Source organism: Cheilinus undulatus, linkage group 13, assembly GCF_018320785.1.
Source record: "Cheilinus undulatus linkage group 13, ASM1832078v1, whole genome shotgun sequence".
Lineage (NCBI taxonomy): Eukaryota > Metazoa > Chordata > Actinopteri > Labriformes > Labridae > Cheilinus > Cheilinus undulatus.
Genome location: NC_054877.1, coordinates 12979813 through 12993977, shown reverse-complemented (window position 1 = coordinate 12993977; position 14165 = coordinate 12979813). Strand labels below are relative to the sequence as shown.

At 40.1% G+C, this 14165-nt stretch overlaps 1 protein-coding gene across 1 annotated transcript in view; it reads left to right on the top strand.

Annotated features, from left to right (window-relative positions):
- The window catches only part of LOC121520611 (netrin-G1-like), a 136833-nt gene extending 130646 nt beyond the window's left edge, over positions 1–6187 (top strand). The window contains exon 7 of the mRNA XM_041804153.1: positions 5127–6187. Coding sequence (XP_041660087.1) covers positions 5127–5347 — 221 coding nt within the window. The 3' untranslated portion in view covers positions 5348–6187. The remainder of the gene's footprint in view (positions 1–5126) is intronic.
- The last annotated feature ends 7978 nt before the right edge of the window (positions 6188–14165 follow it).

Below are 14165 nucleotides of genomic sequence, written 5' to 3'. Positions count from 1 at the left end.
AATGGACCAAAATCTCTGAGGAATGTTTCCAACACCTTGTTCAAACTATGCTACGAAGAGCTGAGGCAGTTCTGAAGGCAAAAGGGGGTCCAACGTGGAACTAGCAAGGTGTACCTAATAAAGTGGCCAGTGAGTGTATGTGCATATGGCATGTAACAAAGTCCCACTGCCAATTACTGGCCTGTCATGTATTCTACAGAAATCATGGCTATCTAGATGGGTCATTGCACCCAGCAGTTCTTATATTTAAAGTACTTTAAACAATTTAAATGGATCATTTATGTGTCATTGTATCCTAAAACCACCTTTAAATGAGACTATGGATTATTTCAGCGGATACGAACATACATCTTTTTGCACATCTTACTTGACACAGACACTTTCCTATCATCTATAATTGATAGGAACTGAAGCCAACTTAGAAACGTATTATTTTACACATACCCAGTGACGATGTGAGATTTCTCTGAGTGACACGGGATAATTGACTTATTTTACACTGTATTTTGTCAGACAGCCGTGCCCTGTGGCTTCACAAAGACACCGCAGGCTTAAGCCTCTGGATAAGCAAACTAATTGGGCTACAGATGCTTTTAGAAAGACAGCGGTCCTCAGGGTCTCCTGGAGGACACGCAGATTATCCTTCGACCACCGGCAACAAAGTTAATGTCTAGACTATACAATGGAGACCCAGCTGATCCCATGGAAATTTTTAGCAACACACACATAGCAGGTGTTTTCCATTAGCAGTAAAATGAGAAAGCTGCTTTGACATAACTGTTTGGGGTGTAGCCAGAAGGCCATTAATGTCTGAATCCACCAAGGACACATCAGAAACAGTCGGTGAATCAGGAGTCCATTTTCATGCACGCAAAGATCAAGTACAGACATTTCTGAAAAGGAAGAGAAGTTCATATTGTTTGGCATGTGGGGAGTGACTTGAGGTCTTTTTCTTGTCAGAGCTCAGCCTGGACTGTCAGGATGGATTTGGGTTTGTTTAGCCTGTAGAGCATGTATTGTTGTTGGATAGGTTTGAGGAAGGGTTTCATTTGTTTATGACTTAAAATAATGACACCAGAAATAGCTGTTTATCATGACAAAGATCCAGCAGCCAAATGTTAACAGTATCACTCATTTTGAGTTTGAGAAATCTAAGTCCAATATTTACTCCTCTGATTGCTCTAAAGTGATTCCTGGGGGATATATCTGGCTCTTAAGCTGATAAATTCTCAACTATTGTTCTTTAGCTAGTAGCTACTTATCTATCCATATGATTAGCAATAGTGGTATGTGATGTTTGTAAAGCTTTTCAGCTAAACAGCAGCATGAACCTGCCAAAAACTAAAAAATTAGGGCTCAAAATAAAACCAATACAGCAAAAGCGAAGGCTAGAAAACCACACAATGAGCTTAAAGAGTCTTAAAGCTCCTATGGTGAATTTTTGGCTGGTCCTGAAACAGCCTGAAAATTAAACTGAGGGCTTTATATAATATTTAAAAACAAACAAAACTAAAGCTGCTGTAATTGATCCTTCATATGTAGTCATTCTGGATGTTTAAAACTTCTGCTGCAGGGAGATAGGTGTCACACGGTTAAACAGATTTCTGCAAAAGCAGCCGCTGCCACATTTACACAGTGGGAGAAGGAAAACAGGTCAGCACACCAAGGGGCCCCCATTCTGAGCAGTTACATGCAATAAAGATAGGCTTCGAGCTGGCATGCTCATTTACAGAATTGCACATGCATCTTTGAGTCACCATCTTGAATTCATGAACATAAACATGTGACCTAACACAGCTGAAGTCCATCAGTATCTAATCAGGTATCTTGACATCATAATTTCAAATCTGAAATACCTAAGCAATGTAAAAAGATATGAAACAAAGGATCCTACAAGGAGTATGGCGGACCCAAAAACTGTAGTCAATACAGCTAGACAAAATATACAAGTCAGACAAAGAAGTTACATCTATCTAAATTATTCAAATCACTGCCAGCGCACATTTCCCAAAAAAATATATACAAACACAATATGTACATATACAAGATATACATTATACATGTGAAGATCCACCTCCACCTATGACTTCTTCCCAGTTGATTCTGGGTGAGGCAGGGGTGCGACTAACTCTTCAGTTCCTTTATGGACTGGATAATGGGGCGGGTAACAGGGGCAGTGAACAGGCCCCCCAAAGCTTTCCATCTGGCCCCCCAGAGGAAAAATTATGTTGCGGTTCTTTGTTTTAAATCTCTGCAGTTATTAAATCAACCCCAAAAATGCTGAATATTCGAATAGTTTTATCAAGAACAACTTGATATTGGATCTGTTTTTGCAGAAATCAGCCTCTCGGGAATCATTAGTAAATGCATGACAAACACATATTTATCATTCCAGTCCTGATTACATTCACAGTTTTTTGTGTCAACTTCCTACTTCAAACTCTTATAAAGTTAATTTTTTCTGCCTGAGAATCAGAACAAAGACCTTTTTCTGCAATGTTTTTCAAGTTACATACTACTGGAGCACTGCTGCAGTGATGATATATCAAACATGTTCTAGTATTTTTAGATTCACAGTACAGAAGAGTGTGTTGTTTTGACTGAAGTCATCATAGCCTGTAGAGAAATGCAGTCAACTTGTGAAATAGCTGAGATTTTTGTGTTTTTGCAATACTAGTAAATGGTAAATTTGGTTAGTCACTAAGGGAACAAATAGGCTGTTGAAGTTAATGTTTTTGTCAATAGATCAATGTCTACTGAAGTTTTCGATTACCTTTGCCTACGCTTAAAAACACTGACATCATTTCTTGCTCCCCATTTCTTTGAAAATGCAGTATATGAGATATTGTACATTAAAGGTCACATATTTTACCCCTTTAAGACAAGTTTGTATTGGTCTCAGAGGTCACCAAAGCATGCCTTTGAGTTTGTTGCTGAAAGAACACTCCAGTATTGGATTTTTGCATGTCTAAAAACCCCCTCTGTTTCAGCCCGGCTCAGAATGAGCTGCTTCTGTTTTCGTGGCTTTAAATGTTAATGAGCTGTCTGACTCCACCCCTGACTCCGCCCCTCTTAGGGAACGGATGTGGCTTAATGGATGAGGCTCTCCTGATCCTCCTCTCAGTTGGCAGCTGAGAAGAGAATGAGGACAGGAGGGCGGAACTTTCTTCCAAGCGAAGAGTGCTAACTGAACCTGGGGGTGGGGCTAACTCCCCACATGACATCTTGAGGGGAAAAATCTGAGAATAGCTTGTTTCAGCAAACATGTTCTGAAAGGTGGAGAAAGTGTGCATGTGTGTGTGGGGGGGGGGGGTTGTCTCATTCTTGGGGGGGATTGTGGACACATATTACATGGGCACATATTTTTGTTAAAAAAGCCTGAAAAAGTGTATTTTAATATGTGATCTTAAAATATACTTTTGCCATACCTGCTGTACAGAAAGGGGTAGGGAGGGAAAATAGAGTTTGCAAAGGGATAACATCAGCAATCGTCTATGCCAGCCTCCCTTTAACAGCTGCACTGCTCGCTGCCTCTAATTACAAATATTATCAAAAATGTGTTCAGCATGCTCAAATGCATCTGCAGCATAATTCTTTTCCTTGCTCAGCACTGATTTGCCCTTTAGAACAAAATGAATGTAAACAAACAGCTTATTCATGATATGATTCTCATATCAGGCTCTCTTGTGTGGTTTTCTTCCCTACTAAATATAAGAATTGTCAAGTCATATTTCCTGTATTGATTCTAATGTGCTGTGTAACCTGTTTTATTCTAAATCTATCTCAAACAATCCATGCAAATGTCAGATTCTGATATCAGACCCTGAATCAAGGAGTAGCAGCTCGTTGCCAGACTCATTATTTTGCATCTAGTGTTCAACAATCATAGACGCTGAAATCTATCACTCAGACGCCCCAAGACCTGCTGCATTTAAAGTGAGGAGGCTGAGTGATTGGGAGAAATGCTATATTTGCTCTTGTGCTACAATTATTATTAATCTTTCTATAAATACATAAGAAATATAGCAAGGAAGCTATGCCAGAGCTTTTCAAAATTTCCCAAGTAGAGGCAAGGAAAGTGGGTTTATTTGAAGAGTCTTAACAGCACTTCTTCTCAAAAGTAAAGATTCTCCATTTAAGCACGTCACATGAATTGCGGGAGAAGTAGATGGGAGTGTTTTAGAGTAAAATGCAATCCCAGTGCCTTTTTAATTAGTTTTGCTAGGGAAAAAATGATTGTTTGTCAAGTTTATTCTCATGCATAAGCCATATTACAGAACACCAAAAAATGTGATTACTATTTATGCAGGGAGAGATATCCAATTACACTGAAATCTCTTGGCAAATATTACCTCTTCCAGGATTTCACCTCTGCCAGCAGCATGGCTTGCTGGGATAATTGAGTCGTGAGTTTTTGTCTGGAAATGTGGATATCGGCTTATGTCGTATTTATCAATCTATATCAAGCATGTTTGGAGGCCACGACAGCAATCCTCTCCTGGATATTATGTCCTTTTCCTGTAAGGTTTGTTGTCAGGTTAACTGCAGTAGAAAACAGCAGCAATTGATGATTTACCTGCAATCTGGATTTGCATATCAAAGGTAGAGGGAGTAGCTACAGCCAGACATCCATCCTGTGTCTTCTCCTCTTTCTGTTCTTTGAGTGTCACCATACCAGAGGGAAGCCAAATTTAATTCTCCTGTCCTGCACAGAGGGGCTGTTTCACAATACTCTGGCATCCTTTGATTCACTAATCATTGATTTCACCTCATCATTGCCATGGTTTGTTTGCTCTTTTCTTTTGCCAGGATTATTCCCCCTAAATTCCCATTTGTGCCCCTCAAAATACCCATCAAATGTCTGTGTGTACATGTAAAAGCTTTCATAACACTGTCCTGGTTTTCTTTGTCCGGCCACTTTACTCAAAAAGTCCTTGGTTTCACCCTTCCTAATGTGTCAGCTGTGCTCTAAGGACACAGAGTGTAGCAGACAGGACACGAAGAGGCAGCTTGTGCCCTGTGAACCTGCCTGTTGATGCTCTATCGCTGAGTGATCTATTAATCACCCCTTCCTGTCTTCCCCCCCCCCCACCCTGCCCTTTTTTTTTGTGCTTTTGTCTCCTCAGCTCGCGTGTGTGACAACGCCATGCTGCGCTGTCAGAACGGCGGCACGTGCCACCACCATCAGCGCTGCCACTGTCCCCCCGGCTTCACGGGCGTCCTGTGTGAGAGAGCTCGCTGCCAGGGCCCAGGGGAGTGCGATGACCAATTGTCTGGACGGGCCGCCTTCCATAACCCCTCCATCGCTTTTACCTTGCTCCTACTATTGATTGTACCCCTTTGCTGAAAGACCAGCCTCCTCATCTTCAACCAAACCCTGAGACCACATACGTTGGGACTGGACTCTCAACCTGAGGGACAAAGTGGACAATGTGCTTGGCATACAATATAAGCAACTCTTTTGTATATCCAAGGCTACAAGCATGGGTGGAAGTGTTACTAGTGCGACAGGATCTGTTAGATGGATTTATGAAGTCGCTGCAGTCTTATAATGTCACAGAGGACACGGTTGGGGCTTTGTGGTTATGTCATTCGTTAAAAAGACATACTGGAAACTCGGGTAGAGCTACCCTCCTTCTGAGAGCAAACTGTACAAAACTAGACACATGATTTCTAAGTATCATCTGAAGTAATTAAAAAATAATAATGTGGACGGGGACATCTTAGAACATCTCGCCTCACTGCCTCCTCCCTCCTCCCTCTTCTTCTTCCTCTCTCCTCTCCCTCACTGTCTTCACTGCTCCTCCCTGTGCTTTGGTGACTCTGGTGATTTTCCTTTGCTGAAGGGTGTCTGTTGTTTTCCGCCAAATGCTGCACATGTAATATTATCGAGCCCCCTTGATGAGTCCCTTTTTTTGTTCTCCTTCTCCAGAGGCTTTGTAGTCATGCTTGAGCTCACCTGTATGGGATAAAAAAAAGTTGTAACATACTGTAACTGTATTTAATTTTTGTATAAAACAGATATTTTCATGACTACGCAAAACAAAAGGATGTATTACTTGTTTTCTATTGCTGCAGATCTGTCCTAGATGTGGACTATATGAGTGCGTAAGGAGTTGGTTGTATTATTTCCTTTGCTTGTGTCGCACATGGTTCTCTTCATTGGAGAGCTGCTGTCGAAACTATGTTTACATACACACGTACACAATACACTTTCACCAAAGGGAAAAAGAAACATGTCTTTGTCTTATTGTTGACCAGTAGAAATATTATTAACAAGAAATACCAGACCAGATGTGTAGAGATGTTGTTAAGCTAGGTACAACTGAAGACAGTGGCTGAATGTTGGGGGTTTTTAGGGCTGTCAAAAGATTTACAAATTAAAACGCAGTTACTCTCAGAATTTCTGATGTAAATCACAATTAATTACATTCTTACTGGAAAAGTCAGAAGTACTCTGAACCTTATGATATCATACCTTTCACTTTTAAATGTTCATCTGTTGCAAACTCTTTTTTCCATGGTTAACCTTATGCAGTGCCTATAAGAAGTATTCACTTTCTTGGATGTTTTACTCTTTTATTGATTTTATAGATCAATCATGGTCAATATAATTTGGCTATTTTCACCCCCAAAAAAACCCTATTTGATATCAAAGCAAAAGAACAGATTTCTACAAAGTAATGACAACTAAGTAAAAAAATATGTGATATAAAATATATGATTGCATTAATATTCTCCCCTTTAAAGTGACTAATTCTTACAAGGTTCAACCAATCGGTGCTTGTAGTCTCACAGCAAGTGAAATGGGAATCATTGGGTCAGGTGATTGTAGTATAAAGACACCTGTGTCTGGAAGGTCCAGTCACTGGTTAATCAGTATTCCTGGCTACCATTACACCATGAAGACAAAAGAACACTTCAAGCAACTCAGAGAAAAGGTTATTGAAAAGTATGTCAGTGGATAAATATGAAAAAATTTCTAGGCACTGAACATCCCCGGAGTTCAGTCAGATCCAGCATCAAGAAATGGAAGGAATATGGCACATGTGTAAATCTGCCTAGATCAGGCCGTCCTCACAAACTGACTGTGCAAGAAGAGACACCTACTACTACTACTCTGAAGGAGTTATAAGCTTCAGCAGATGAGATGGGAGGTACTCTGCAGACAACAACTGTTGCCAGAGTTCTTCACCAGTCAAAGCTTTATGAGAGAGTGGCAAAGAGAAAGCCACTGTTGAAAGAAACTCATTGAATTTTGACGAGAGCTCACATAAAGGCCTGTGGGAGACTCCCTGATCAAGTGGAAGAAAGTTCTTTGGTCTGATGAGACCAACATGGGGCTTTTTGGTCATCAGATAACACGCTATGTCTGGTGTATACCAACCACTCCACATCACCACAGACACACCATCCCTACCGTGAAGAACAGTGGTGGCAGCATCATGCTGTGGGAGTGCTTTTCAGCAGGCAGCTCTGAAAGGCTCTTAAAGGTAAAGGGTAAAATGAATGTTGCAGAAAATCTGAAAATCCTGGAGGACAATCTCATTCAGTCTGCAAGAGTCCTGCAGCTTGTGAGAAGATTTATTTTCCAGTAAGACAATGACCAGAGCATGCAGAGAAAACTATACAGAAATGGTTTAAAGATAACATGGTGAATGTTCTGGAGTAGAGCCCAGACCTTGATCCGATAGAGAATTTGTGGCTGGACTGGCAAAAGGCCATTCATGCCCAATCCCTGTGCAACCTAACAGAGCTTGAGCAGTTTTACACAGAAGACTGGAGTAAAACTGTGGTGTCCAAATGTGCAAGCGTGATTGAGACCTATCCACACAGACTTAGTGCTGTGATTGAAGTCAAAGGTGCATCTACTAAATACTGACATGAAGGAGGTGAATATTTATGCAGTCAGTTTTTTGTAGAGATGTTTTCAATTTTACATTGACAATGACATTTGACATTTTGTTTTTGGTTTTTGTGTGTGGGTGTGTGCGTGTGTGTGTGTGTGTCAAAAAGGCTAATTATATCAACCCTGATTGATTTATAAAATCAATAAAGGGGTAAAACATCCAAAGGGGTGAATACTTATTATCGGCAATGTATTGTTATCAGGCCAGTTAAACAGATGGGTCGATGGATCCACAATTTTGCATTTAAAACTTCTTTTATTTTTAAATTTTGAATTTTTGGGCCTTAATATGAAGTTAACCATCGAAAAGGAGCTTGTTATGGACTGAAAGGGAAATATGTGAACAGTAGAAAGGTAAATGTTTGATAAAGAAGACTTGACTTGTCCACCGAGCTGTCTTCTGGGTTTTTAAACTAAAATCAGACATTAGGGAGCAGTGGGGAATTTCTTTTACATCACTGTGGACTAAAACTATGCCTAAATGTATGAGACAGACAAGCTAAAAATTGATTTTTGTTAAATTCATATTGGTGCTGAAATTGACACTTGCTGCTTGAAGGCGTTCCTGTGGTTTAACCTAAGTGTTTTGAAAGGGACAAACAAATTGTGCGGTTAATTGTGATTTTAAAAGAAAAGTGCACTAATTGTGGACCCCACTTAACAGCAATTAATCTTGACAGCCCTCATTTTTTTCCAAGCAATCATTTCCAATCGATGACCCATTTACTCGGTTCTATGACTACAGAGGGTGTGTTTTCTACTGTGCAGTAACTCATCCCTGTGCTTGTGAAATATGGGAGAATCAGAAAAATCTCAAGCTAAAAACCCATCAGCTTTATGTAAATTTAACAAGGAGACTCGGTTAAAAAAAGGAGATTGCATGGCTGTTGCAGAGGTTGTCCAGCTCAAATCTTTAATCAGATCTAATCCTCGAATCAAATGGGAAGAGGGGAAGGTTTTCTGAGCTGGTACGGCTGAAAGCCTGCATCCTGCTGCGGGAGCCTCCGAGAAGCGACACGTTCTGGAAATGAGCTTTAATTCATGGAGGGTCAATGAATAGAAATGAAGTCGCATCCCACTGGGTGACATATTGAGCACTGAGACCAATTTCATTTGAGAGATTAATTTTCCTCCCAAGGTTGTCATGAAACACCTAATTGTGTTAGAGTCTACTGTAAGTGCCTCTCATTAAATGACACTGTTGATGAAAAGAGTAGCGAATGCTTCTTTGACAGACTCGCACCTGGAAAACCAACTTTTGAAAACTAAAATGAGCTATCTAAAATGGCTCATTACACTGTGCTGTATGTTGTTACTGGAAAGGGAATGATGATTGGGTTTAGCAAAGCACATTATTTTTGGATGAGAAAACTTATCAACATGGTCAATATTTGCTTTACAGGTACAAGAAACATTCCTGTAATCACCCATTAATTTAAATTTGGAGTAAAAGCAGTGATTTCGGAGAGTCTTACAGTCTTACAGTCAGTATGTTTAAATGCACAGTTAAATAATGATTCTAGCTCCAATATGCCATTTCATTGAATTTCTGATCTGAGAACATTGCAACGATTTTCATTACTCACAAACCCATAGTTATTCACAATAGAACATAAACAGCATACCAGATCTGAGATGTTTTACCATTTCATTACAAATTCTGACATTTGACAAATTTAGACTTTAAAAACATATCTCAAAAAAGTTAGTACAGGGTCATATTTAACATTGTGTAGCATCCTCTCTTCTTTCAACAACAGTATGTAAAGGTCTGGGAAGTGAGGAGACCACTTGTTGGAGTTTTGGGAGAAGAATGCTGCCCCATTCTTGTCTGATGTAGGATTCTAGCTGCTCAACTGAGTCTTCTCAGTGAGATTTTCTCATTTTATGATCCATCAAATATTTTCTTTAGGTGAAAAGTCTGGACTGCACGTAGTCTAATTCAGCACCCGGCTCTTCTACTGTGAAGCCATGATGTTGTGATGGATGCAGAATGTGGTTTAGCATTGTCTTGCTAAAAAAATGTAAGGCCTTCCCTATAAGAGACGTTGCCTGGATGGAAGCATATGTTTCTCTAACACCTCTATATACTGTTCAGCATTGATGGTGTCTTTCCAGATGGGTAAGCTGCCCTGGGCATAAAACACTAATGCAACCCCCTACCATCAGAGATGCAGACTGAATGGTCCCTCTCCTCTTTGCTCTGCAGGGTCCAGTGTCTGTGGTTTATAAAAAAGATTTTCAAATTTTGATTTATATGACCACAGAACAGTTTTCCAATTTGTCTCAACCCATTTTAAATGAGTTTCAGCCCAGAGAAGATAGTGACGTTTCTGGATTGTGTTCAAATATGGCTTCTTCTTTGCATGATACAGCTTTTGTATTTGTGGGTGGCACAGTCTATTGTGTTGACGGACAGTGATTTCAGGAAGTGTTGCTGAGCCCATCCAGTGTTTTCCAGTATATAATCATGCCTGTTTTTAATACAGTGCCCCCTGAGGGTCCAAATATAACAAACATCCAATACTGACCTTCAGTCTTGTCCCTTAGCCACAGAGAAGTTGTCAAAATTTTACGGTGAGGAACATTTTTCTAAAATAGTTCCACAACTTTCAGACTGATAAACTTCTTCCCATTTCTTCTGAGAGACTCTGCCTCTGCAGAAATGCTCCTTTTATTCTGAGTGTTACTGACCTGACCAGTTAACCTAATAAGATTCAAAATGCTCCTCCAGCTGTTTGTTTTTATTAGTGCAACTTACTTTTGCTGCCCTGTCCCACTTTTTTTGATGCGTGTTGCAACCATCAATTTACCATCAATTTACCATCGCAAGGTCTCAGTTTCAATATCTGATATGATTTTTTATTGTTTTATTGTGAATAAAATATGGGTTTACAAGATTTACAAATGATTGCATTCTGCTTTTATTTACATTTTGCACAGCAACCTAACTTTTTTGGATTCAGGGTTATATTTAGACAGACAGACAGATGGACAGACACTGCAAAAAAGTGAAAAGACATCGAAATCCCTGATATTTTTAATTTGAGAGAAATATTGTAAAAAACATTTTTTTAAAAAGTGTTATTTCTGAACACTAAAATTCTTGTTAATCCATAAATAATGAAAAATAGCTTTTTCCTCATTGGTTGGGCATATGTCATATTGTAACAAGCTCTCAAGCTGAGAAGAGCTTGCAGGCGGAAAGACCAAAACAGACTCATGACTCATGAAGATTGTGAGGATTTATGATGTCCTATGAGTGGGACTCTAATCAAAAATGGCTTAAAAAGCTGTTATTACCATAGCAGTCCCCGGAGATGCAATGGTTTGGCTCTTCTGGGTCCTGCAGTTCCGTGGGTGTTGTTCTCTGGAGACATGTTGTTTAACGTCTGCCAGGCCACCATGTGCCTCAGAAAACACTCTACGTCACACCTAGCAGTTGATTTTGTACTCATTTTTGCAGATGCTGTCAAGCCAAGTGATTAATTATTACCGCTTGTGTCTGAGTCTCTGTAAACACTTTCTTATTGCCAAAGGAGGAGTGTTTGGAGCCAATATTTTCTCCCCTGCATTTTACAAATAGAGGACTTGCTCTACTCTGACTCTGCTTGGCTATTTATCTTGACCTAACCAATTTAAGAAGAGGCTCACTGCAGACTGCATCTCTCAGGCGCCCCCCATGTGAGATGCTGCCTCTGTCAAACCAGAAGATATATATTTACAGTTTAAGTTTTAATTAAACTTTATTCATAAACAAAGTCTGGAAGTTACATTTATAAAAAACTGACATTGTAAACATTACAGACTAAGCAACATTTCATGAAGGAAACAGAAAAAAGGCAGAGGTCTAATCCAACATTAAATTATGCTTAGCCCCATTTTAGAAGTAGCTACACATGCGCTTCATTAGATTTGGCTTAAGCTAAGGTAGCTATGCTAGCTAAGTAGTTACATAACTACGTAAGCCAATGTAGCTACCTTAGCGTTAGCTTGAGCAACATTAGCTTAAGCAAATGTAGCCAAAGCCAGTGTAGCAAAGTAGGTAACAGAGCTACATAGCTAAAGCTAAAGCAAACACTGCATAAACTAACACAGCTTAGGTAGCTTTGTAGCTTTGTAGCAACTTTGACCACAGCTACTAAGTTGTTAGCTAAGTTATCTACCCAGCTTACATTGCTTTGTAAGCTTTGGATTTTGCTAGGTTTTTATAAGCCAGGTAGCTCACATAAGATTGTTAGCTCTAGCCTCAGCTATGTTAGCTACGTTGGAGTGTTTACATGGAGGAGAAGCTTTTTTCCTGTAAACAGACTACAGACTTTATTTTGTTATAAGATTTGGAGGTCAGGTTCAAACTTAACTCCTGGTATTGTTACCCTTATCCTAGTCTCAGTCTGTAGCCAGACTGTGTAGAGCAATTCAGCCATGTAGGATGAAAATATGTAACAAAATCTCTCCTATATTGGTTCAAACAGGCTGCATCATATTCCACATTTTAAGGAACAGGTGTCAACCCTAGCTTGACTAGCTAGCCAGCCACAAGAGGTAATATCACTCACAACAGGTGTGGTTACACTATCCAAAAGCTACTGTAGCAAACTATGACTCAATGTCTGAAATCAAGGATGTTTGATTAAATTCTCTGAAACTTACCAAAGCTTAAACTTGTTTAATTCACACTTAAGGAACAAAAGTGTGCGGCCACCTGAACATTTCACCAACAGGGACTGTAATGACATTGCATTGAAATACATGTACTTTAATATGGATTTGCCCTCTCTTTTGAAGCTGTAACAGCCTCCACTATTCTTGGAAGGCTTTCCACAAGAATTTGGGGAATCTTTGCCCATTCATTCTGTAGCATTTATGAGATCAGGCACTGATCCGTGCTCAACGGGGTTGTGGTCAGGGTTCTGTGTGGGTCAGTCAAGTCACGCTCATCAAACCATATATTTACAGTCCTTTCTTTGTGTAGCGGGGCACAGTCATGTTGGAATAGAAAAGGGGCTTCTCTAAACTGTTGCCACACAGTTGGAAGTACAGTACCAAAATGTCTTGGTGTGCTTAAGCATGAAGATTGCCCCATACCGTTATTCCTTCTGCAGGTAAAGCTCTCCCAGCCCCCGCTGAACCCAGACTTGTCAATCTGACTGCCAATCAGAGAAGCGTGCTTCATCTGATGCTTGGCATCGGATTTGGTAATGTGAGGCTTGCATGCAGCTGCTCAGCCATTGCCAACCTCTTCGATAAAGCTCCCGCCGAACAGTTTTATTGCTTGAACTCTTCAGCTATGGAATCAGCAAAGCATTGGTGAACTTTAACACACCATGCGCCTTTGCAGTCGTTGACCCTGCTCTATGATTTTAAGTGGTCTTCCGCTTCATGACTGAGTTGCTGTTGTTCCTAAACGCTTCCACTTTATAATAATGTCACCTTCAGTTGGCTGTGGAATATTCATTGGTGATGAAATTTCACAAACTGTCTTATTGCATCCATCACAGTACCACGCTTGGACTCACTAAGCTTTTATGAACAGCCCACTATGTATCACAAATGTTTGCAAATGGATTCTGCATGGATAGGTGCTTGATTTTATACACCTGTGGTGACAGGTCTGATTGAAACACTTAAATTCAATAATAAACAGGCCAAATACTTTTGTCCATACAGTGCATGTGCCATGCCTGAACAAAAGTTTTGAAAGCTTGCTACCTGAAGTTTGAAGTAAAAGCTCATTCGCTTTTTTAATATTGAGAACATGACGAAGCCAGAAAATTAAATAAGCTCATACTAAAACTACTGCAGCACTATCACATCATCCCAAAATTACAACTGTACGGCTGTCTGTGATTTAACACTTTTGTTCAAGGTTCCTCTCTCTGAACTGGCTCGGCTGAATGTGAAATGGCTCACCTGAGACCGTTTGTGGTGACAGTACGGAGAAAAAAAGCTTCCGAGCAGTGTTTAAGGCCTAGGAGTGTGTGTGTATGTGAAAGACAATTACCTTTATGACATGTTAGTGCAATAAAATCGCTGTTTTATGACACCGGCTCCTGGCTCTGGGCTGCATTTGGCTATTAGCACCAAAAAGTTTTAAGGTTAAATCCAAGTCTCTTGCACTAAATGCAGATTATGACACAAGAGGCTGATGAACAGCTGGAAGGAGACTATTGTTCTGCCTCAAGAGCTCTGGCACACCGTTGACATTCTTCGCCAAAGAGGGAGAATGAGCGCCATAATTCCTCTTCATGGCCTT